The following is a 25,113-nucleotide window of genomic DNA, read 5'->3' on the forward strand; positions in this document are numbered from 1 at the left end:
AGCTCGCTGTAGATACGTTCACTTTCAGCCTGGAAACCTTGCAGGGATAAGAGCGGTAAAGGAAAAATAACTGCTGACCCCTTGAGGTTTTGCAGGACCTCGTGATCCGGCTCACGGGACAAGCAGAAGAGCAAGAAGGTTGTGCTTCCTTGAAGGCCGGGGCTCCAAAGTCTGCAGCCCACCTCCACCTTCAATGCTGAACCTCCTGCTTCCCCTTTCCCTTGGCGTAAAAGAGCCTGAGTTCGACCCCGAGTTAACACGCTTCTTTAGGACATTAGTCCACCACCTTCTTGGTCTACTGGCTTCCGAATAAAGTCACTGTTCCTTCCCCTTCACCTCGTATGTTGATTTGTTGGCCCGTCGTGCGGCGAGCAGTACGAGCTTGCGCTTGGTACCAGGAGGACGGGGGGCTGTGTTTAGGTGGAATGAAACATCCCGCCTGGTCCTCATGGGAGACAGTCGGGTGGGGATTCGGGGGACAATTAGATGAATGGGGGGACGTTTGGGCAGGAAATTTAAACTTGAAGCTGTTGGTATTTACGGCAGTGGGCAGGAGTAGCCCTGTGCAGGGAGAGGGCACAGGAGGACGGAGCCAGGATTGGCACAAGAAGAGGAAGGGGCAGCGGGAGCCTGGCGAGGGGCAGGGGACTCTCGGGAGGCAGCAGGGCGTCTGTACAGCGGGTCAGGCCCAGCCTGCAGCCCCTGCACTGTCACCCCTACGCGGGCGTCCCTGGAGAGCTCTTCCTTCCTCTCTGCTGTCCGAGTCTCACTCCTCCCGGGCCCTCCGGGGAGCAAACTGGGCCCTTGCTGCCGTGCTGCGGCTCTTCGTGTGCCTGGCGGGTCACCAGCGCAAGGACTGCAGAGCTGCATCGGGGTGGGAAGTGACGCCGAGGCGGCCTGCCGGCCTCCCCAGCGCACGTCAGACAGGCCTCTCCTCCCAAACCCCCCCTGCTCTCAGGCTGCTATTCAGGAAGTTCTCCAAAGCCACCTTGGCTCCCACGGTGAGAACTTAAAACTGAGGCCCGTTAGCTAATGGGAGATGTCAGTGTTGTTACCGTACGTCCTGATTTCTCACGGGGTATCCACCTGGAATATTCTGGTTCCTTGGATTTAAAACTGAACTTCCAGCTGGGGAATCGTAACACACTCTCACCATGTCCTGCTTCCTTGGAAATCTCCCTTCCCAAGGCCTTTCTTGGTAAGTGTTTTCCTTCGCGTTCAAGGCCAAAAGCTTTTGGAGAAGAAGAAATGATACCCAGGAAGCCGATCCATCCTCAGCTCCAGCCTTGCTTTTGTGACCCCCCAGACGCGTCCCACCACCCACTCCCGTCCCGCCGTCACAGCGCATTCTGAGGGTGGAAATGCTGTTAGTGAGAATTTTAGGACAAAACTTTTGAGCCCGAAGTCTTCACTCCTCCCTTGTTGCAAAGGGTGTTTTCTGGTGCTTCCTTACTATCCTGGGATGGGTTTTACAACTAATAGAACTTACCTGCACATACAATGAAAAATCAGGATAGTGTCCTAAAGGTAATATAAAGAGCAAAGAAGAAGGGATTTATTAAGACTGAAAATAGGTAGAACAGTATTCAGCTGGATGCTGTCAATGCTTTTATTTCGATCCCACGTCTGAAAACGATAAACATATATTCATACAAGTACAAATGCCATCACCTCGAATATAAGTATTTTGGATAAGTGACCTTGAGCAGAGCTTTGGAGAGTCTAACACTTTTTTTGAAACGATGGAGAACTTTTGGCAAAGTTCTGAAGAAACATCATCATGGTTTGCACGATGACATCATCCCTTAAAGTTCATTGCAGTTAAAATTGTGCCAAAAATATGTTTGTGTTTCAGGTTACATTAAGACCATCAGAACACCAGAAACGGGTGTGAAGTGCTTTTCCTGTATCAGGGTCCGGTGGGACGGCCAGAAGCCCTGTGGGAGCTGGGCCAGTTCTTCCACGGCTCGGGCTGCCGGAGCAGCCAGGACATCGGACCCCCAGGCTCTGTCCCTCAAAGCCACCAGCATCCCTCCGATCACCGTGGCCCTCCAGGCCCTGCAGACTCTCCAGACACCCCGAGGTGGTGGTGGCCTTGGTAAGAGAGGCTACTCTAAGCTTCCTTCTTTGTGGAGCCCGGGTCTGGTCTCGTACAGAAGCCCTGGGATCCGAGGACCCAGGCAGGTGGGCACAGGCCGGCAGGAGGTCTGCTCAGAGTCCGCGGCTCATGGACGTGTGTCGTCACATGCAGATTATGGGGTGACTGGGTGCATTTCCATTTAAAACTCAGCATGTTAAAACTTCACCAAGGTGTAGAGTATTTTGTATTTCCTCCTGCCTACTGATAGGCTAAGAGGAGGAGACTGTGGTATTTTGCAATAATTTGAGGAAAGTGCATCATTTCCCATCTTCTAATTGCATAGGAATCACCCAGGCAGACAAGATTCATTCAAGGGTAAATTATTTTTCCTGGCTTTTTGCATTAATCTAAGTAAATTAATGGAAATAGGTAAAAAAGTCGTTTGTGGAAATATAGAAGGTACAAAGTAATTTTCATTCCTTTGAAACGAAAGACTGCTTGACATAGTGTACTTTTCCTTCCCCAAAAGTCGTGACAATTCAACAGAGATGAAAACTGTCAGATGTACTTTGTTGTGAAAAAATACAATTTTGGGGATAGAGCTTTATTTTTAGTTTGGACTATTTTTGTCACCGCACTGACAGATAGAGAATGTTCTTTTTACAGATTAAAAACAAATTAAAAATTATTTTAAAGAATACTCTGTTCAAACAACATTTAGCAGTTAGGCCCTAAGAGGAGTCAGAAAAAAAAAAGATCTAAAAATCTATCAACAATTTTGCTAAAGCTAAATCACACCAAAGACTTTCTGTTTGCCTGATAGTTTAAATGTTTTATTAATTGGTTACTGTTTTGCTCTAGATTTAACATTTTAGCTCTGCTTATATAATAACGATGTCCACTGGGGAGGGCCTGGGGGTCAAACCTGGGCAGGACCCGACCTGGGAATTAACCTTCCCTGATCTTACACGTGACGCAGCCGGCGCATTCTCTTTTTTGCACGTGCAGGAGAGGGGCTGGTGGTGGAGGTCACGCTGGGCTCTTTGCTCCGGGATGCACCTCTGCATCCTGTCTGAGAGCTCAGGGCCCCAGGCCCCTCTTCCCCTTCCCGGCGCGGGTGCTGGCTGTGGCCCTGGGGGTTTAGCCTTCCGGATGAGGACCTGAGCTCTTCACCCCAGCTGGCTGGTCCTCTCCTGCCAGGTGAGCCCTGCCCCTGCCTGACCCACCCAGGGCACCTGCGCCCCTGTGGCTTCCGCCCCAAGTCGACGCCCGGATTCTGCCAGGGATGGAAGGAACGTGCAGGGAAACCAAGGATCTGCTCTAAGGACGTGATGCCCGGAGCCATCCCCCCCCCGACCACCCCGGGCAGGGGCTCTGTGAGTTCGGGTTACTGAGTGCTGAGGGAGGGTCTGCTGAGCACGTTTGGGGTCTTGGGCCCCTGGGAGGCGCGGAGCGGCTGCTGCTGGGAGGATGCTTCAGCCTCTGCCAGCTGGTCCCAGAGCCCCGTGAGCCGCAGGGGACCGGGCCCCTCAGGGTCACGGCCGAGTGATACATACGGTGGTGATACTCAACTCTCAGCAGAGGAAGCAGGTGAAGCAGAGGCTGCCCGGGTATGAGGCACAGGTCGGTGCCCTGGAACCAGAGACAGAGTCCTCTCAGCAGAACAAGAGAAGGTGCCGGGCGGAAAGAGCAGCCGCAAATCGGCGATGCCCCCGCTTCCCAGAAGGCGGTGCTGTGCGCCCACGGAACCGGCCCCCTCCACCTCCGTAAAGGAAAGGCCTCGGCGACAGTCCTGGGTTGTTGTCCGCTTGGGGCTGCCTCGAGGCGAGACTGATGCTCTGAGGCCCGGGCGAGGCTCAGTTCTCGTCAGCCTGACCAGATTAGTCGTGAATAGCAGACGGTTTAACGAGGAGGAAGAAGATGCCATGAACACAACGCACAGCTTCTGGGTTTGGGGCAGAGACGACGGGCCCTGCATCCCATGGCAGCCGCCAGTGGCTCCATCACCAAGGGCTGCCTGTGAGCCGAGTCCCGTCTCTCCTTGACTGTGATTTGCTGTGTGATGCCGAGCGATTCACCTCTATCGCCTGGGACTCAGCTACTTCCTCTGTAAAATCAAAGCTGCACCAAGTGATCTTCGGGGTGACGTCCAGGGTAAGCATCACGCGATGCTGAGTGTCCCAAGGGCGAGCGACGTTCACTGCCAGTTTGCAGGTCGTCTCGTGTGAATTCCCCACAGAAATAGTAAGAACAGGAGGCACAGCAGACACAGACGGGCCTGGGCCGGGAGCCGGTCGAGTCCTAGACCGCAAGGCCAAGGGCACAGTCTCCTGGGTTAGACTTTCAGAGGGTACAAAACCTGGGCAAATTAGTGCCAATCCTGACAGCAGATGGACCGGAATTATTACAGCAGCAGAATAACTAATACCGTAACAAGCTGACCTCAGGTGGAGTGAGGATTCGGCGCAGATGGAAGGTGACAGGTGCGAACACCGGGCGAGCTGGGCGCTGAGGCCCGTCCGGACCCGGAGCCGGTGAGACAACTGACCCGGGACTCGTAGGAGACCGGACTGTTCCTTCCAGCCAGCTGGTCATTAACGCAGCTCAGGGGCCGGATGCAGCACACAGGACCCAACAGACACATAAGAACGAAACAAAGTCCCAGAGGCCAGAGGCTGAGAGCTACACGGAGCCGAGCCGACCGGTGGTTCCTGGTGGTGATGTCAGCTCGAGGCTCCAGGGGAGAACAGAGCCGTCTGCCAACCAGCTAGTGCCATCCCTCTGTCTCCTCAGCAGAAATCATTCAGAGACTCAGAGCTGCTACACTTCATTTCCCGTAGCGGGCGCAGTGACTTACAATGCGTGTTATTTCGCTACGTCACCTCTGATGGAAAAATCTCCGGCGCAGAAACCGGCTTCATCTCCCAGGGGCACGATGGGAGGGTGGTTAGAGCGTCTCCCATACTGGTCCAATCAAGTCTTTAACGGGTTTTATATTAGCAATGATAAGAACTTGGGAACACAGAACAGGATGGCCCAGGACCTACGAGAAGCAGTATTTTTAGGTGACGAACGGTAAAACCTGTCTCTCCACGTAACACCTGTGTAAAGCGTCCAGAGCAAACCTTCAGTTCCCCTGGCGGTTTTCCTCCTTGCTGGCGCAGAGCCGGGCGGTAGGCTCTCATCTGTCAATCCCTACCTACCACGTGGTCTTGGAACACAGCAGGTGCAGGGCACGGACGCCTCAGGAGGAAGGAGGAGGGTTCCCTGTGTCCTGGGTGAGGGAAGGGCCAGCACAGGCGGGGGCTACTGCGGCCAAGCCCCGCCCCACATCAGAGCTGTCGCTATGGCTGCTTGGCCTCCCCGGGCTCGCGACTTCACGTGTGAAACAGGGGCCCCGGTGACGACTGCTTTATGGTTGATGTGACTAATAGCTCCCCCAGGACTGCCCGCGAGCCCGGAGGGGGTCCCTCAGAGGATAATCAGGCTAAGGTACCCAAGCGAGGGAGAGAGATGGAGGGGGAGAAACGGGGCCTGGAAATGGGAGGGGGCAGCGGCTGGGAATGGAGGCCTAAGTCCGGCGGGAGATTCTCAGATGAGGAGACAAGCCACTTATATCCTGTTCTGTCCTCAGAATCACAGTCCTTCCAGGAAATCTCGAGTTCCGCTCCCAGGAGGAGGGGCGGGACGCAGGCTCAGGCATCTGCAGAGACAGATGAGCTGGGCTCGCACTGTCCATCCTGTGAGTCAGCTGAGAAGCTGGCTGAGTGGGCAGGAAACTCGGGGGGAAAAGGAATCACAGGATAAGAGGCAACATTAAAACTGGAGAAAAAGTGAGCCTGGGATGTGAGGGTGGTGAAAATAATCTTCCATTCCTTTGGTTGGAGGGACAGGTTTATAAATATGTATAACATGTAAATACGTTCTCATGGCAAGCCCCCCAGGAGGAAACAATCAGGCAGCTTTTGCAAACAGAGCCAGACAACCGCAAGGTGGTGGGGTTTTTTCGTCCACGCTGGGTCTGCGTGTCCTGATCAGACGCCGGGCAGCGCGCGGGCGTCCTGCCGCTTCCATCGGTCCCCGTTCTTGGAAATCGAAACAGACGAGAGTGGTGTCTGGCTCGGGCTCCAAGAGCTGTGCACGCATCACACGTGCAGGCTCCTGCTTGCAGAGAAGGATTCGGGATCCACAGGCCGGGTCCTGCAGGAGAGAAGCCGCCACAAGCTTCAGACCGACAGGAAGCCTCGCCCTGGTCCTGGTCCTGGTCCCGGGGGGCTGACGAGGTGTGCGGCGGGTACGCGGTCCCTGGCGTGGCTGCAGAGGCCTGGTCTGGGCATGTCGGTGGCGCCGCCTCACTCCTGGTGCCGTAGTTTTTGTTCCACGCTTGGGAGGCAGGTGCCAAGGCTGATTCCACTCTGCCTCCAAGGAGAGGATCATTTTAGCTCTAAATCCCACCCAGCCCTGAATTTCAGGCAGGCCCCAGGGAGCAGCAGTAACTTCTTAATATAACACCGCTTGGGGTCATGTGCATAAAGATAGTGAAAAGCGAGTTTAGACTGAGTCTTTCACACTGATTATAATTACTCCATTTTCTAAAAAAAGCACATTTCAAAAGTCAGTATTTTCTTTCAGCCCTGGCTCCTCTCCCATCACCCCAGCCCGTACTTCAGACGTGCTGCCACGGATGCCCCACAGTTAGTCTTGGGGTTGAAGCCCTTCGTACAAATGAAAGGCATTTTCATTCCTTTCACCCTGGCTCACTGATTCCAATTTGTCTTTACTTTTTAAAAAGTAGGTTAACATTTTGACAAATTAGCATTCTCCTGTAAATACAGTTTGTAGAAGAGGGAAACACGCGGCGGGAAGGTGCAAAAGGGATGGGGACACAGCGCCAAATAGAAATGCAGGAGGCACTCCCGCTGAGCGCCAGCAGCCCCGGCATTCCCAGGGACTTCCGGGGTCTTAAGGGGAACGTCTGACACTGCAAACCTCAGGAAGGCCAGGTGTGGACCCACCTGCTCTGAGTCCCCAGCAGGACTGTGGTGCTGTGGAGAGCTCACGTCCTGGGGTTTCCCGTGTCCCAGCTGGGAAGTCCCTTCTCCCTCTCCCTCCAGGATCGGCAGCGAGGATTCAGGGTCGGCATGTGTCCTGTGGACACACACTGTTGTCATTACTTACAAGAAACAGAGGGAGCCCCAAGCCATGTGACCTCAGAGGGTCACCAGCTCGCTCCCCGCAAAGACAAAGAAATGCCTGTAGATTCAAGAAAACACCTCGGTTTAGAAAACAAAACTGGAAATTCCATGGAGCACAGCTGGAGGTAGATGCTTACCCCCTGCTGGCGTATTTGCTGAGACTCTGCCTCATAGAATTCTTCACCTCCCCAGGAGCAAACGACGGGAGATGACAGCGAAGGTCATAGCGTGAAAGTGGCTTCGATCTGACTGTTTCTAAGACACAATCGAATACTGAGATATGGGGGACTTTTAAAAACGTGTCCCAGGATATAAGGACAACTAACGTGGTGCAGGCCATCGACCTTCACCTCTGCAGGGGCTCTGAGGGAGGGGACGGTAGGGGTAAAGAGACTGAGAGTTGAAGAAACCAGGTCTCATGTCGGGAGCCCGGCCTCGGGAACCGGAGTCCTGTGAGGGCACAGCAGGGAAGGAGCACAGGGGACTGAGACGGCATCCCACAGGGCACGGGACCCCGAGTCACGCGCCTGGACCCGCTCTGGACGGCGGGACGGGATAGTTGTGCTGAAACTGCCTCCCCTCAGCCCCTCAATGCAAGAGGCATAACTATGTTTTCCTTAAAGAGAAGCTGACAAATAGCAAAGAAATTAACAGCAACCAAAGCAGCAGGACTCCGCATTCCAGGTTCAGCCGTCTGACCTGCAGCACTCTTACTGCAGTGAAAAATATATGTATTGTTTCGCCAGCTCTGGGCTCCGGGCGGTACAGCAGGTAAGGCCAACCTCCCCGTGGATCTGTCCCAAGCAGGTCATCCCGTCATCAAGAGAGGGGGAGGTGCGGGAGGACACGCACAGACCCGCGGTGTGGACGCAAGGTTGGCCTCGGGCAGAGGAGAAGCCACACCGCCTGGGGGACCATCACCTCTCAGGGATAAGTGGGAAATAATGCCAACTCACCCTCTTTCCCCAAGTTGCAATCATACTTCTGGTAGAAATAGTGCAAAAAGCAGCTGCCATCTACCGAAGGCACAGCATAGCGGTCCCTAAACAAAGAGGAACTGAAGACCCACACCTCAGACGCTGAAACTGACGGGACGAGCGATAAAGCAAGAGCCCGTCGCGGGAGCTGACATGTACACCTCAGTTTCCACTGACTAATAACCGATAGGTAAACACAGTCTGGATGAAATTTAGACCGAAGGGGTTGACCCGAGAAGTTCAGACCCGAAGAAGTAACTGTGCAGAGGAAGCTCTCCTGGGCTGGAGACCAATGAGCGAAATGGATGTGGGCCATGAATCAAGTTTTTAGTGTAAAAGTTGCACAGAAAAGGATTTATCTTGGTGAATATAATTTCAATGAGACAAACAATGTCAAACTGGGGTGTATTTTAATTGCGTAAAGAAAGCTGATTGAGGAGTTGGTTTAATGGGGTCAACTCTGGATCAGAGTCTTCCAGCGAAAACACTTCAATGTTGGTACATTTCTGATTGAAATATTTATGTTAATAGTTGTTGCTCCAAAATATATAGCCTTAGACCCAAAATAGTAGGGGAGGTATAAATGTGGGGGGGGGGTGAGAGAATCAACACGGAATGAAGGTCAAGGCCCATGGAGCACCTGACAGATGTCCACCATTCGGCCTCTCTCTGTCTCTGTCTCTCTGTGTATGTCTCTCTATCTCTCTATGTCTCTCTCTGTCTCTGTGTCTCTGTCAGTCTCTCTCTGTGTCTTTGTCTCTCTCTGTATGTCTGTCTCTCTGTCTGTCTCTGTGTTTCTGTCTCTCTATTTGTCTCTGTCTCTCTCTTTGTCTCTGTGTCTCTCTCTGTCTCTGTCTCTCCCGTCAGTCTCCCACTGGCACCCTTGTGGCTGGAATGATCAGGTTTGGAATCCTCGGGGCAGCAGCGTGCAGACACCCAGGTGGCTCCTTCCACCCAGGTGGCTCCTTCCATCAGGCTCTGAGGATGCAGTGTTTGCAGGGAGCTGCGGTGACTCAGGGGCTAGTGCAGAGAGGCCCCGTGTGGCCCCACAAAGAAGGCCCACCCCTCCCCCTCCCTGCCATCGGCCTCCCCTCCCCCCGCAGGGTTCGCAAGTCATTCAGGTAAGTGGTACTCTGCAAACCAAAGTGGTGTCAGGGCGTATTTTTCAGGCTCCAGGGTCTACAATCAAGGGTGGTAGATGTTTCCCTCCCAAACTTCCTCAGATAGCTGTTCATTTAATCTGTGGCTGTCAGTCTTAAAGAAAACAGCTATTTTTCTTGGGTGTGTGGGCTAGAGGCATAACTTTTTCATAATAAAAAGGTGATTGATGTTTAATAGAGATGTCTGCAAATACAAAATTGCATCCGAGTACTAACTTACGGTAATATCAGCTTTTCACAATGGGAGCATTTAGTAGATATGATTATAGAACCCAGCTAGTTTGGGGGTGTTCGCCTACGGCCCATCTCATTTTTATTGCTTAATTGATTTCATGGTTACATAAGGGTTGTTTTTTTTTTTTTCGGTATGCGGGCCTCTCACTGCTGTGGCCTCTCCTGTTGCGGAGCACAGGCTCCGGACGCGCAGGCTCAGCGGCCATGGCCCACGGGCCCAGCCGCTCCGCGGCATGTGGGATCTTCCCGGACCAGGGCATGAACCCGTGTCCCCTGCATCGGCAGGTGGACTCTCAACCACTGCGCCAACAGGGAAGCCCCACCTAAGGGTTTTAATTATCGATAATATCTAAGCTTTTAAGGCCAAGTGATTCTGAAAACGTGGGCGATATTTTCTGACACCACCCTCATCTAAAACTCCAGACGCCATTTGCAGTCACTGTAAGTCATCTTCTCCCGGTGCAGGGGAGCGGCGGGGCCTTGAGGACAAGGCAGGTGTAAGAAAATCAGTGATTAGTCAAAATAACAGTCCTGAGGATGAATCGCCCCGAGCCAAAGTCGACCTTGAGGACCAGAGGAGGCCCGATGGAGCGCAGTCCTCAGCCCCAGGCCACCTCAGGCAGGTGTCTCGGTGTCTGGGGGGTGCTGGGGCTGGAGGGTGTGAGCAGTAAGCACCTGCTCTCTCACAGTTGGGGGTCTAGACGTGAGACCCAGGTGTGGGCAGGGCTGGTTCCTCTGAGGCTGTGAGGTCCCCTGCTCCCTCCTGCTGCTCTGCTGACGAGCCTGGGTCAGCCTTGGCTCTAGGTGCATCACACAGGTCTCTGTCTCCATGCTCACTGGCCTTTCCCCATGCATCTGTGTCTCAACTCCCCTTTTATAAGGACACCAGTCCTGTAGGGTTAGGACCCACCTGCTCCAGCACGATCTCATCTTAACCAATTTCATCTGCAATGACCCTGTTTCCAGATAAGGTCACATTCCAAGATACTAGAGGTTAGGACTTGAACACATGAGTTTTGGGGACACCATCAGCCCATAATGAGTACTCGCCATGGAAAGGAAGACTGAGACAGTGACCAAAATTACTCAGTGTATCTGACACGTGACTTGTGGCTGTTCTACAAGCTTGTGATTTGGAGAAAGAATTTCTCCGTGGCAGCTGAACTATGGCAGATATTAGCGCAGTTAGAAGCTGTGAGTCCATGAGCAAGTGTGTCACCTAAATGTCATTCACCTGGAGATCACAGCCTTGTGTCATCTGAAGTCTGGGTGGCAGAGAGCGTCCTGGAGTATGAAAGAAACGGACCTGGATTTACTACTGCATCTTGGCAGGGGCCAGAGTAGGACCGGGGGGTCACAGACACAGAGGTCCCCCTTCCAGGTTCTCGGAATAAACGAAAAGGTCGTGACCCTCAATTATTGATGAGACTCAATTATTGACCACAAGGCGTGATGTCAGTCCTGAGACCTGATCGCTGAGGTCCAGGGTTCTGAGTATTAGAAACCCATTCCTGTAAGATGAGCAACTCCACGGGGGGACGTTCCCTTTGGGGTCCAGCAGCTGGCAGTTCTGAACGTGCCAAGGAGTCTCTAGAAACGACAGGGGGTGTGAAGCGTTGAGCTCACCAGGAAGATGGGACGTGAACCAAAGGCTACCCGAGAGCAGAGGGTCAGGGTGACGCGAGGATGGATGCGGGGCTGGCGCTGCGCCTGAGTCACAGAACCAGGGATTCTGCAGCTGGGCAGAGGGGAAGCGGCCCGAGGGTGTCCAGAAGGTCAGCCCAGCTCAGAGGCCAGAGAGGACAGGGCCTGGGTCTGCTGCTGGCCCATAGTGGCTTCCACGTGGTCTCTATTAACTGCACACATTTGAAAACCGAGCAGCACCGGGTCTGATTCCTAAGACCTGGCAGATGAGAAGCAGCAGCGAAGGGTGGGGACGGAGTGAAGTCCCCCAAAGGAAGCCCTGGCTCGGCTCTCACCCCCAGAAACATGCAGATCCGGCTGCCAAAGGCCTCAACGGCTGTGCCGTTTTTAACATAAAAGTTCACCTTTCAATTTCCCAATTTCCCCAGAGTTTGCTCTTGAGGGAGGGGAGAGAAATGAAGAGTAAGGTTTTTATCCAGGAATGACCTTTTTTCTCTGAGAAACCTTTGTAAGAACCTTTACTCCTAACGAAAGAGACTTTCAATACAATCATTTAATGTGACCAAGAATCCAATATCCCCGAATCTCCACCCACAGGTGTTCAACACCCTCTAATGTGTACGAACGGTCACCCCACTTTCATTATCTGGAGCAGAATGAAAGAGCCAGAAAGGCTAACACTGAACAAAGTAGCTCTGGAGACAGGTGGGTTTGGACGCCGGTGCTCTCTACTGGTTTCAGAAAAATAAGGAAGCAGAATCTCCAGCCGGGCCCATAGGAGCGGAAGTTGCTGAAAAGCGGGGACTTACCACCTGCAAACCACCATCCAGGTGAGGCCTGCCAAGCCACAGACGAGCACGGCGCCCAGCACGATGGAGACCATGGACGCCCGCGGGAGCCTCCCGGAGTCTGGAGCAAGGACAGAGCCAGCCGGTGAGCCTGCCCGGCTGAGGGCAGGGGCCAGTGCGCCCTCCCAAACCCCAGCCCAACCCCCAGCCGCCACCGAGCATCCCTGACCCTGGAAACCAAGTTCCTCTGGGTAATTTTCCTTCCATGGACCTCCTTGCTCTGCCCCGTGGGCTGTCCATCCCCTGCTGTCTTTGCTGTACTTGGAGTTGAGCTCTGCTCTGTACTGAGCTCTCCTTTTCCTACTGCAGGAGCTTTAATAAAATGTCTTGCCATTGTAACAGGTCCCGGTGCATAATTTTTCTTATGACCGCTTATGAAATAGATTTCTTAGTATTCTTTTCTTATAATTTTTCTTACAGGAGCTGGAAGCCAAGTTATGATTCCTAGATTTGCAGCTGAGTGGCTGTGTGACCCTGAGCAAGCCACTTACCCTCTCTGCTCTGCACATGGGGATCAAGCTTCGTGCTTTCCTCCCCGAGATAATTCACGGGGGGGTGAAACTAGCTGAGGGTCTGGAGCGAGCCCGCCCCGCCCAGGGTTTCACAGCGGTCCTGTGTCTCAGACACAATCTAGCCTCAGGTACGAACCGGCTGGCTCCCTGCTCTCACCCAGCATCAGAGGCCATGGCAGCGCGGACACACATGGCCGGAGGGTGACCCTTCGGTCATCCCTGCCTGTATGTCGACACCCCCTTCCAGCCTGGATGCCCGAGGGCCGTGGTCTCACCCACGCAGGTCCTGCCATCCTCGCCGAGCACGTAGGGGTCGGTACACTCGCACTGGAAACCGCCCTTGGTGTTCTTGCACCGGGCGGACGCGTGGCACGGGGGTTCCGTCACGTCTTCACACTCGTTGATGTCTGCACACACGACAAGAGGTCAGGGACAGCCTCCTGCTTCCCTTCCCCACGAGGCCGGCCCCTCCCCAGCTCTGTCCCGTGTCCAGGAGGCAGAGGGACGTCACCCCATGTCGGGGCTGCGTCTCCCCTGGATCCCCGCACCTTTGAAAAGAGAACGTCCCCTGATGTCCCACAGGCATTTCCCTCCCTCCCCACTTCTGCTCACAGCGGCCCTTCGGCCACTCAGGAGACAGCCCGGCCCATGGCCACCCTCTGCCCCGCTGGCCTGACTGCTTCTCCTGGCCCGTCCCCAGTGGCCGCCTCAGGCCCGCAATCCCTCTGGTGCCGGTGCCGATCCAGACTCAGTTCTGTTCGTTCAAATTCTGCCAGGTGCTGCGAGGGCCCAAGCGTGAGGCAGGTCCCCGGAGGTTCAGGCCACACAGGCCAGCAGCCTCGCTCAGACGCGGGCACGTGGCCCCCCTGGAGGCCGCTGGTGCTTTCCACACTGAGGAGGACTCCACCCCGGGCGGGACTCGAGAGTGGGTGGGAAGGAGGCGGGTGAGGGCCGGTGGGAGCGAGTCCGCCCACCCCAAGCAGACAGCTTCCAGCCACACAGCCGGCTCTGGGCCTGGGCCTCCACCCACCGCTGGGAGAACACCGGCCGTGCCACCAGGAGCCGGGACCTGACACCCAGGCCCGCAGAGCAGGTGGGTGTGGTGAGTCCTCCCAGACAAGGAGCGTGTGCGGCCCCTGCGGTCTCCTTCTGTCGGAACCCATAACCACGACCGGACCCCAGGTTCCTGTTTCCAAATAACATGCTATCTTTTCTGGCCAATTTCAGGAAGGAAGCAGCAGAATGTCAAAAGAAGAAATGTGTCCTGAATACATGCTGTCCAGCCACATCACATTAGCAGACGTCACACGCGTGTGTCCTCGTAGGTGGTCCTTGTTCTGAGGGAATGAAGAGAACGTGAGCTCAGCCTCCGCTGCTGGCTGAGCCCCTCACTCCATCCTGGACACTGGACTGCAGATAGGGTGCTTAAAACAAAGCAGGTTCCCTCTCTCCCAGTTCTGGAGGCCTGAAGTCCAGACGCGGCCCTGAGCTCACTTGGAGGGAAGCATCGTTCCCGGTCTCGCCCGACTCCCGGGGCTGCTGGCGTCTCGGCTTCCTCGGCCTGGCTGCATCTCTCCCATCCTCCGTCCTCACGTGGCCGTCTTCCCTCTGTGCCTGTCCTCCTCCTAGAGGGACACCGGTCCTACTGCACCAGGGCCCACCCTGATGGCCTCATTTGAATTTGATTGCACCTGCAAAGAACCTACTCCTAATAAGGCCACATCTGAGGTCCTGAGGTTTAGGACTTCAACATACCTTTTGGGGGAACAGAATTCAACCCCTTTCACTCCATGGTCAGGTTCTTCCCATCAGAAGCCAGAGCGGGGACTGTAGGGTCTGGTCTCCTGGTCCGGGGAGTCCACCCAGAATGTGTGGCAGCCCCACACGGGTGGTGAGGGCCGTCTCAAGCCTGTGTGTCTCCAGATCCCCACCATGGCCGTGGCTGCTCCTACCGGGACAGGTTACCTCCCGAGGAGAGCTGAAGACCACACCCCCGGGCCCAGCTACAAACATCTACACGATGTTCCATTTCCCTAAGCACATCTGTGCCGACGGCACACCTCACTCTCCCTGTAGGTGCAGAAACATTTATTTGTGCTCATTTATTACAGAACCTCTCGGCAATAACTGGAGCGAAAAGCCACGGACACGTTGCTCTTTATCCGTCCTGGATTCACAACTGTAAAGCCCTCGAAAGAGACTCATTACACTCATTTGCTAATTATTCTTTTTAATCTGATGATTTTGGGGGCTAAGCAGGATTTGAGCAGAGAAGAGAGAACGAGTCTCCTTAGATTTTGTGGATTAGATGTTCAGTTAAAAGCTGTTGCTGCCCTTTCTGCAGCCATGGACGTGCAGGTAAGCGATTCTGCTGAGGACGGGCTGCAGCCCTTCTGTCACATCAATTCACAGTGGAAGTAAAATTCCCTCCCTGCTACATTCCAGAGTCATTTTTTTCTCGCAATTCTTGGCTTAGAAACTTCTAGTAGAGGCACAGATCAGGCGAAAAATATCTGTGTAAAGGAGTGAGTGCATTTGTACCGGGGGTGGCCCTCATCCTGCTTCCTGTCATATACTTACGTTAAAGATATTCTGCCTTAATTATCGATGTGTCCAGACAAAGACACAGGGTTCTATAAACAGAGTCAGTACCCTCCTCCCTGGTCCTATCTCGCTGTGCCCACGTGACCGAGCTTAAGGAGCTCCTATCTCCATGGGACGCTTATCAATGTCGAAATAAATAGGACCCACTGCTTGTTAGAAAGTGGGTTCTCACTATCCACACAGCTCTGTAACTCGCGTTTTTCCTTAGTGATGTACTGACACGTGCCTTGCACATGCTTTCAGGGCGCGGTTAGCTGTTAGTATGAAAAATTACGTTAGAAAAAGACAGGAGGTGGGGGAGCTGACTGGGAGGTGGGAGGACGTTGGGAGTAGAAGAGCGATGCTGGCATCGTTCGGAGCATCACTAGGGCACAGAAGGCCTCCCTGGGGGAGACAGTCTGAGCTGGGCGTCAGCCCGGATCGGGGGCAGAGGGTGAGCCCGAGGCGCTGACCTTCCTTTACTCTCTGGTTCTAAGCTTTTCTCCTTTTTTATTTGTACTTTGTGGACCCCTATGAGTAGAGCTTCGGGGTCATAAATAGCTAAAACAAGTAGCCAGCATGATGCAGCATAAAAGGTCCAGGGGTTTATTCAGTAAAGACGGAAGGCACACACGTGACGTTTATGCCTGGAGCACGCAGGGCTCTCACCCCCTCCCCCGATCTGGGCTCGTGTCCTTGCCCTGCCGACACCAGGACCACAGCCCTGGGTAACAGGGATGTTTCAATTCTGCACCAGCGCTAAGTGGAAACAGCACTAAAAACTTCCAGATTTGTCCTACTTTTGCTCCTGCGGGACCGTCTACGGAACATAAATATTGGGAGGAGGTTGATGGACAGAAGAGGCACGTCCAGACGCCACCACAGTCCAGGACAGTCGGGCTCCTGTCACGGGAGGCTCCTGGAATGTGACTCTCTGCGCGGCCTTGCCCGGCCCCCTCTGCTTCAAGTCCACCGTCATTCACGCCCAAACCCCAAGGAGATGTGCGGGGTGCCCGCTCGGCTGCAGCCCACGTCCTCCTGGTGCAGACCTGGGTGTGTGAAGGCTGCCTTACCGTTTAACCAGGGCTCTCTGGCCCAGCGTGCTGGTTTTGGCCGTAGATTCCCTCAAACCCTCACTCTCCCGATGAGCTCCCTGTGCCATCCACCCTCCTCCAGGTGGTGGCCTGGACGTCGCCCTGGAGCCCCTCCTTCTTTGCCTCCTTGTCCTTCCCTCTCACCTGGAGGGAGCGGCCGGGACCTTCCTGAGCCTGGTGCCCCGGGCTGAGTCCTGAGGGTCCTGGGGGCCCGGCCTCTCCTGGGCTTTTCCTGTACTCTTCTGAGTCTAGAGGCGGGTGTGGCCTCTGTAACTTTCCAGGACCCATTTTGGAGTCCCCAGAATTGAAGTGAAAACTTTGTTACTGTGGTAAAACATATATAACATGAAATTTACCATCTTAATTATTTGTCAGTGTGCCTTTTGGTCGCATTAAGTACGATCACGTGGTCGTCAACTATGACCGCCCTCCATCTCTGGAATTGTTTCATCGTCCCAAATCAAAACTGTAGAACTGAACAAGTTGGGCCTTGTTTTCATTTCTTGTAAACCAGCCCAATTCTTGCATGAGTCCGTCTCCTGCTCCTCTAGGGTCTTCCTCGTGCAGCTTAGAGGGAAACGTGAGGGAGCTTCTCCCAGGGGACGAGGGAGGCTTTCTGCTTCTGCTTGCCTCATCCCGGTTCCGGGTCCTCCCAGGTGTAGGCAGACTGGGGCCCAGAGCAGGCAGGGCCTGCTGAAGTCTCCCCGGAAACGGGCCACCACAGGTGGGGGGCCTGCTCTACTGATGCCTCCTGTGGAAACACTCGTGTTTCATTGGAGCATTGGCTCTGTGAGCTCCTTCCTACAGGCCTCCCTGAAGCTCTAGCCTCTTCCTCCTCCTGTCCTTCCCTGGTCACCCCACGGGCGTGTCGTGAGGTGACCGTCTTGGTGCTTCATTTTCTAGAAAGACATCGACTTAGGAACATGGGCCACTGGGGAGGGGATACTTTATTTCCACGCAGAGAGTCCCTGGAAGATAATTATACTCGGAGACACCTTTGGTTGAATGACATTTATGTATGTTTTCATTTGGGGGTTCCTTTCAGTGTTTATTTAAATTGAAGGATAGTTGCTATACGGTATTATATAAGTTACAGGTGTACAGTATAGTGATTCACAATTTTTAAGGTTATTTATTTTTCAAGGACATTTATTCTTAATTTGTATTTGAAAAATGCAGACTCCAGGGTCAAGTCACGAAAAGACACCTGTTAACGACTGACCTTTACAGACCGGGGGCTGGGAATCCCATCCTCGGCGGGTGCAGGCAACTTGCTCCGGCCCGTGGAGCTGGAATCCATGGCGACAGGAAAACACCAGCACACGCCTTCCAGACTCCTCACACAGCAGGAAGTCCCCGTCTTCCACTTTGTCCGGGAAGCCACAGGCATCCTCTGGGCCAGGTTGACAGGTACATACAGTCAACACCGGACCCCTTTCTTTGCCCTCCTCTGGGGCTGCATCCCCCGATTGGCCTCCCAAGGGGCTCACGTCAGCAATCTCCTTCCCTCCAGGTGGGACACAGCACGGGCCCCTCTCAGCACTGACCCCCTGCGGCAAAGTCACGCCTCTAACCCTTCCCCATGTATCGGCCGTGACCAGGCTTCCCCACCCACCACGACGAAACCGCTTTAATTGAGGGCGACCATGGTCCTCGCTGCACAAGGCAGGCTGGATCTCAGCCCCTCTCCTCTTCTGACCCCAGGGGAGCTCACCGTCGGCCGACCCTCCCGAGGCTGGGACCCGAGACACAGTTGCTCTGCTGGCAGGTGCAAGCCAGTGTGGTCCCCAGGAGGGGCCGAGGGGGGCTTTGCCTCAGACCTGCGCCTTCCCCGCCGAGGAGGTCTCGCCCGGGACCCCGCGCAGGGCGGGAGGCTCTTTCCTCCCCCCGAGAGGATTTGAAGCAGCTTCTCTCAGGAGCTGTGACCCCCAGGAGACCCTGTCCTTGACCCTGTAGGAGAGATGCTCCCGGTTCGCGGCTACCTGGAGGAGGGGCCTCCCTCCACGCGCCCAGGTTCATCCCCGGGATGCTGTCGCATGACTCGAACTCCTGGGGCCACGTCCCGACCCGGAAGGCATCGCGTGGCACGCGGGAGAGGCCGGTGTTGTCGCAGATGACGCGGGACAGAGAGTGCCGGCCCAGCTCCTGCCTCTGGGCTTCCGTGAACACCGCCTGGTTCTCCCACCAGAACCTCCAGGAGGACAGACGTGAGGACACGTGAGAGTCCAGTCCCTGCCACGCTGCCCACTCCTGCCCACCCTCTGTGCCCACGCCACGCCGCACCGGAGGCCGGGCGCACCCAGGGGAGGAGAGAGGCCCGGACGGCACCGGGAGGACCATTCTTTCCATTTAGGGACCCAGTTAACCCGCTCGGCTGCACTGATTTTCCCTGGGTGCAGAGCTGCTTCTACGACAAGAGTGACGAGGACAGAACCCAGCCTTCAGGAGGGCTCTGCGCCTGCCCTGCAGGACGTGCCCTGAGGCCCCCTCCCTGCAGGCTCTCCTCTGGCCCCGTCGCCAGGTGAATTCAGCTTCTGGGAAACTGTCTCACTTTCCTCCCAAGAGGCTGCATCGCTGACAAAGCCCACAGCTGCTGACCCGAAGGCCACAGAGCGCTCCTCTCACCACATAAAGCCCCACTTCCGGCACGGGAACGCCGTCAGCACCGAACAGCCCCTGCGTCCCCGCCTGTCCCGGGCACCTACCGGTCCCCGTCCCTCAGGTTCCTCATTTGCTTTCCGATGATGCAGGCAAACAGCGGGCCGGTCCGCGCCCCGGGGAGGACCCTCTCGGCTAAGCCCCCGAGCCACACGTCCACGTTAGCCGGGTGCCCGTACAGGTCCAGGATCTTGTCGGCCACGCTCCCGTGGCTGGTGGTGGCTCTCAGGTCGGCCCGGGTCTCCAGCCTGGACAAGCCGCAGAATTCCCGCCACTCATTGTAACCTGTGCGGGGAGAGGGCCGAGGCCGCCCTACTCGGGATCCGGACGTTCCCCACCCGCCCCGCCAGCTGTGGGCCATCGAGACCTGGGGCTCTGGCCACAGGGTCCCCGCCTCAAATCCACCTTGCCGCCCCACGGCCTGCAGACCTCCCTGTCGGAATATTCCAGCACGGGCGGCAGGGCCTTATTGAGAGTTTGCTCACAAACCAGCCAGGCATCATGCTTGGGGACCAGGCTGAACCCTACACACCCGAGTGGGTCACACTTTTACCCACTTCTCGTCTCTGCTGAGCAGTGAGGCCAGCGCTCACCTGCCGTATCCACGTTCCCACAGGAGCGGCCAGAGCACAGGCGCCAGCACCCCTCCTTCCACACAGGCACACATACGCACAGGCACACACACGCACAGACACACACACGCACATCCACACACACGCGCACACACAGGCACACAGGCACACACACGCACAGCCACACACACGCACAGACACACAAACATACAGACGCACAGACATATAGACACACACGCACACATGTACAGACAGACACACGCAGACACACAGACATACAGACACGCATGCACACACACAGACACGCACAGACACACAGACATACAGACACGCACATACAGACCACACACACACATGCACGCACACACAGGGAGAGCCACGGAAAGGACCACGTCTGTGTGACTCTGGGCTGCAGCTCCCTCCTGGTCTCCGGCTTACTGGGCCGCTGGTCCCCCATCCTCTCCCTCCACGTCCTACTGCTCTCGGGGCCCGCCTCCACCAGACCTCCAACCCTCCTCATGGCGCGTGAACCCTCGCCTTACTCGCCATCTGGGTCTGACCAGAAGCTCGCCGAGGCTCCCCATCATTTCCTCTCTGGTTATGTGCTCTGCCGTCCGCGGTCCTTTCAGCAAGACCGGGTCTCATTTTATGCCCGGGGCCTCAGACACAGCAGACCCCCGACAGAAGTGCCGCATAAACGCGTGGACACAAGGAAACGCATTACCGGGCCAGCTCCCCACAGGGCGCTGAGGCAGCGGGACACAGAAAACTGGCGGGGGAGGGCTTGCGCTCAGACTAAACAGAAGTAGAGGAAAGGATCCCCTATTTCCAGTTAGAATGCGAGGGGCACAGAGGCTTTCAAAGCCGTTTCTCAGACGTTGGCAGTAGGTCCTAGATACATTAGAACAGCAGCTCATCTGGCAGCTCCCTCAGGAAAGGAACCGGGAGGGCCCACCTGGCAGGCCGTGGTCCCGGCCCCTCTGCAGGTTGATGGATGCCAGGTCCAGGGTCCCCGAGTCCGACAGCACAAAGAGCCTCTCTGTCAGCTCCTCGTTCATCAGCTGGTCTTGCACCTGCAGCTTGGCTGGTGTCGCCAGCAGGCCCCTCATGATGGGGTCCACACCACCTGGAAACAGCACAGAGGGATGCGCTTTCTCAGGTGAGTCTTGGGGAAACAGAACACAGGCTCAGATCGTAAACTACGCTGGTTCTGCACAAAAGCCTCCCATAATCTCAGGAATTCACCTCCAGGGGTTCCCAAGTTTCCTGGGCCCTTAGGGTGCTGCCTCGTGGTGGATTCGCCCCGTCAGGGCCCCAACGGGCCGGACCGTGACGTGTGTCTGAAGGAAACCAGGAGCCTCAGGGGCGGAGGTTTTGTGCTTGTTTTTCAGCAGCAGAAACGTCACAGTTGAAGGAGGTGTTTGCTGAGCCTAAAGCCTAGACTAGTGAACAAGCCCCAGCCTGGCTGAGGGAGCCCGGGGCCGCCCCTGGGGATTCTGGAGACTCAGAAACCCCAGGCAAAGCGTCTGATGGACAGGATCACTTTTCAAACCTCTGTGGATGCATTTATATTCTCCATGCCCGCTGCTGACCCGAGCACCTCCGGCCAGCGGGCAGGTGACCGCACACCTGGCTCCCCCTCCCAAGCGTGGCCCAGGGATGCGCACCTTCCTCAAGGAGCCGCCAGGGCCGGAAAAAGGCATCCCGCAGCTGCAGGAGCCCCAGGCTCTCCTGGAAGCGGGCGTCCAGCCGCCGCACCAGCGGGTGGACTGTGGCGTGTCCAAAGCGGAAGGCGGCCGTGGAGAACACATTGGACACCGTAGGGTCCACGGCGGGGTCGTATCCCCTGTAGGGGCCCACGTGCTGCCCGAAGGCCTCGGGGCCCAGGATTTTGGGGACGTAATCCCGCAGGGTGATGATCTGCGGAGAAAAGAGAGTGGGTGGGAGCCGGGGCAGTGGAGCCCCTGGCTGGATGCAGGCTCACAGTCAGAGTGATGCTGGGTTGGGGGGCTTCTTCCTGCACAAGCCTGGGGGCTGCTGCATCTCCAGAGCTGTCACCGGGGGTCTTGTCACCTGGGGGCACAGGGAAGCAGGGGAGCAGGTACAGGAACACCCCCTATTCCAAAAAAAGTCCTGAGCTCTCGGCTTTTACGGGGTTGTACAGGGCATGTCAGAGATGCCCCCAGACACCCTCCAGGCCAGGCCAGGCCACGTAAAATGAGGGGGACCCTCAGTGCATGAAGACGAACCAAGGAGGCTGCTGCCCCCCTGCACTCTTTCAGAAACATGAAAAGGTTTCTGTCCAACAATCAGCCCCCCTTCACTCCCACTTCACCCACGAGCCCTCTGTTAACACCAGGACCTAAAGCAAAAATCAGAAATCTAGTCCCTTCGCTGGGTTTGGGCATCAGAGGCTGAAGATTTAGACCAAGGTGAGTTGCAACCCCATATCCCCCCCTTCTCAGCTACGTGACTCTGGGAGGTTGACCTCTCTGAACCTGTTTCCTCTGCTGGAAAAACCTCTTCCTTTGAGTTTTTGTGAGAATAAAAAATATACATGGGTTTATATGTATTAGATACATGGTATTTTATATAGACACTCTATAGAGTACATGTATATATTATATACTGTATGGCTTTATACGTATCAGACATATGGTATCATATATAGACATTATACGGAGAAGATGAATATATTGTATATAGTGTATACATCCATGCATGGATAACTACCTGTCCCCAGGTTTAAAGGAAATGATACACAACCTAAAGATCATATACGGTCGGAATGGCTTCCACGAATTAAAATGTAAACAGGGGCCGAGATCCCTGTGTTATTCCTTTTTTCCCTTCTGAATTGTCTGGTATTTAAGAGAATATTTGGGTCCATAAGCCACAACTAAATGAGGAATATAAACCAGTAGGAAAGATTCTATCCTAGAGCGAAAGGTCTTACATTTCAGCTTATGAGTGTAGGAAGGGAACGTGTACCATTCTCAGAAACAACATGAAGGTGACAACAGAGCATCTGCGTCCTTGTGGGCCATCCCTTCCAAACGACGGAGTGTGTCTTCTAAGTGCACAAGCCGGTACTTCCCAGGCCAGCGGAGGCCGCGGCCTCCAGGTGAAGGGCCCACAGAGCCCCTCGCACCGCTGCGTGCCGTCCCCTCCGAGACCTGGGCTGACTGGAGCAGGGGCCTGGCTGGGGTCTCTAGACTGAGGTGCCATCCCTGAGCTGGTTCAAGGATCCGAGCAAAACAGCCACGTGCCCGACTGGCATTCGGGAAGAGTTAGGGCGCGATCACACAGAAGCAGCCACCATCTCAGACGCTGCAGCTTTTCCCACCACCAGCCGGGGCCGCAGCCGTGCCTTCTCCCCACCCCGCGAGGGGACACCGCAGCGACTTCCACTCCCACCAGCGCTCGGCTCTGATTCCTTCTGCCCCCAGCAGACGGGAGATCTTCTCTCTTCTCCGCCAGGGACGCGAGACAGCTTCACGCTCAAGTGGAAACTGTTTAGTGGTGGCCCCTCCCCCGCTCCCTAACTCAGGCTCCACTTGTGATCCCGGAGGACGCAGAGCCTGCCGTCGCAGGCTGGCAAGGCTCCCCTTGCCCCCGGAGCAGCTGCTTCAGAGAGCGGAGGGCGCCCTGCAGTCCACCCCACACATCGTCCCTGCTCGACCTTGGAGCACAGCCCCCATCACCAGTCTCTCGCGCTCTGATCTGAAATGTAACTGGAGGCGATTTTGCCGAAAAGCCTGGATCTCTCCCCGGGGTGAGGGCTGCAGCACTGTTTCACTCTGATTGGCGGGGCCCTAACCCTCCTTTGGAATTGCCAGGACGATGCCGAAACCCTCGCGGCGGTTCCTCACCCGCCGCGTGCGCTGGGACAGTCACGGTCCAGCGAAGCACTCCTCCCTGCCCCTCCCTGCCGCTTCTCAGGGCCACGGCCGTACTTATTATCTCACTATTTGAGAAGCACAGGAGCCACATGACGTTATTTCCAGGCCAGCAGGTGTTCTCAGAATTCTCGAATGCAAGCACCTCTAATGTATGAGTCTAGGGCCGCGTGCACCCAGATAACCACCCCGCCTTCCCCACTGCAGGGGCACACGGTGGTCGTGGAGCCTCTTCTCCGGGAGGGTCCACGTGGATCTGAGATCCAGCCACTCAGCTCAGGCCCCTGTGCCGACCGAGCTTTTGTGCGTTTAGAGAAAGTTTAAGGAACGTCCTGGCTCTCGGGGAGGCAGCAGGGCAGGGCTCCCGGGACTGTTCCTGGGATCTGGTCTTCGCTCATGAATTCACATTGGGAAGCACCTCTTAGAGCCAGGCTGGGTCCAGGTGCCCGGAAGCCATTAAACAATAGGGAATCTCTGTCTCCCTGGAGCTTACATTCGGGGGAGCGGCACAGAGGGAACCAAAACAAAGCATAGCTGGGTGGTGACAGCAAGCCGGAAAGAGGCATGATCCCGGGACTTATTTCACCAGTGAGCCTGCTGAGGGGGAAGGACGGCTAGGAAGCGGGGACCTCATCCTAACGCTTCCTGACTGGCCAGGCCACTCTGTTCAAGGCGGTCGGGTGAGAGCTGACGGATGAGGTCCTTGATTGTTACTGAAAACCATCGCAAGACTCCTGGCCCTGCTGCACTCAAATCCCCCTTCGCAGATTCCTGTGTCCTTCTATCTTAACTTATCCATCCTGTGTGTCCACAGCCGTCAGCTCGTTTACACTACGCTGCAGTGTTCATCCAGGCGGCAGGCTGTGTACCAGATGCCCGGCTTACAGTCTACGCACTGCGCCATGCAAGCACACGCGCACACACACTCCACAAGCCCACTCATCCGGGCCGGGGCTCACCCAAAGCACCCTGGTATTAAAACGCTGACGTCCTTCCTCGGCGGAGGAATCACAAGCCCCCAACTGCTGCCCAGCCTCTCCTGGACCACGTCCGAGTCCCCTAACCCACCAACATCTATGGGGTGGCGCCGGGCACAGCAGGGCTCTGTAGCCTCTGCTCTAACTCCTGCGTGGCTGGGCCGCGGTGGACCAAAGGTGGGCAAGGGACAGGCAGTGCCTGGGGATGGCCCATCCCATCATGTGGTCCCTGTGAGAACTCGGACAAGACCCAACTTCCTCCTTTGTAAAACAGGACTTACAGGGTCACTGAGGGGATACAGGGATGCTATCAAGGGCCTGCTGTAGCGCCCAGATCAGAGACACATGACTAGCAACCACTGGTTTAAAACAAGGCACTCCACCTTCATAACAGCCCTGTGAGACCAGCGGACTTAGTAAGGTTATTTGATGGACGTAAGGAATTTTTCCAACTTCGCTCCGTTATAATTGGCCAACTTGACACTCCACCCAGTATCCTCTGAGTCAAGATGAAAAATATCATAATAAATCCTTACTTTAACTTGCTAATTTGCAGATCTCATACAGATTGTGTTTCTTTTCATTCTCTCCATAATATCAAAATACCAAAATCACTGGTGGACACCCATCTGAAAGGGTCGCCATGAGGACTACATGAGTTAGAACCCTCAGAGCGCTTA

The 25,113-nt window shown here is 55.5% G+C and overlaps 1 protein-coding gene across 1 annotated transcript in view; it reads right to left on the reverse strand.

The window, feature by feature from the left end:
* Window positions 1–6,034: 6,034 nt before the first annotated feature.
* Window positions 6,035–25,113, reverse strand: part of TPO (thyroid peroxidase) — a 38,749-nt gene continuing 19,670 nt past the window's right edge. The window contains exons 8-16 of the mRNA XM_022561471.2: window positions 21,225–21,477; window positions 20,513–20,683; window positions 19,033–19,270; window positions 18,310–18,518; window positions 17,550–17,720; window positions 12,926–13,057; window positions 12,100–12,199; window positions 7,096–7,228; window positions 6,035–6,280 (exon numbers count right to left, since the gene is read on the reverse strand). Coding sequence (XP_022417179.2) covers window positions 6,035–6,280; window positions 7,096–7,228; window positions 12,100–12,199; window positions 12,926–13,057; window positions 17,550–17,720; window positions 18,310–18,518; window positions 19,033–19,270; window positions 20,513–20,683; window positions 21,225–21,477 — 1,653 coding nt within the window. The remainder of the gene's footprint in view (window positions 6,281–7,095; window positions 7,229–12,099; window positions 12,200–12,925; window positions 13,058–17,549; window positions 17,721–18,309; window positions 18,519–19,032; window positions 19,271–20,512; window positions 20,684–21,224; window positions 21,478–25,113) is intronic.

This window comes from Delphinapterus leucas, chromosome 13, assembly GCF_059928025.1.
Source record: "Delphinapterus leucas isolate spDelLeu-1000000601 "Yukka" chromosome 13, BTC_Dleu_Yukka2, whole genome shotgun sequence".
NCBI classification, from domain to species: domain Eukaryota; kingdom Metazoa; phylum Chordata; class Mammalia; order Artiodactyla; family Monodontidae; genus Delphinapterus; species Delphinapterus leucas.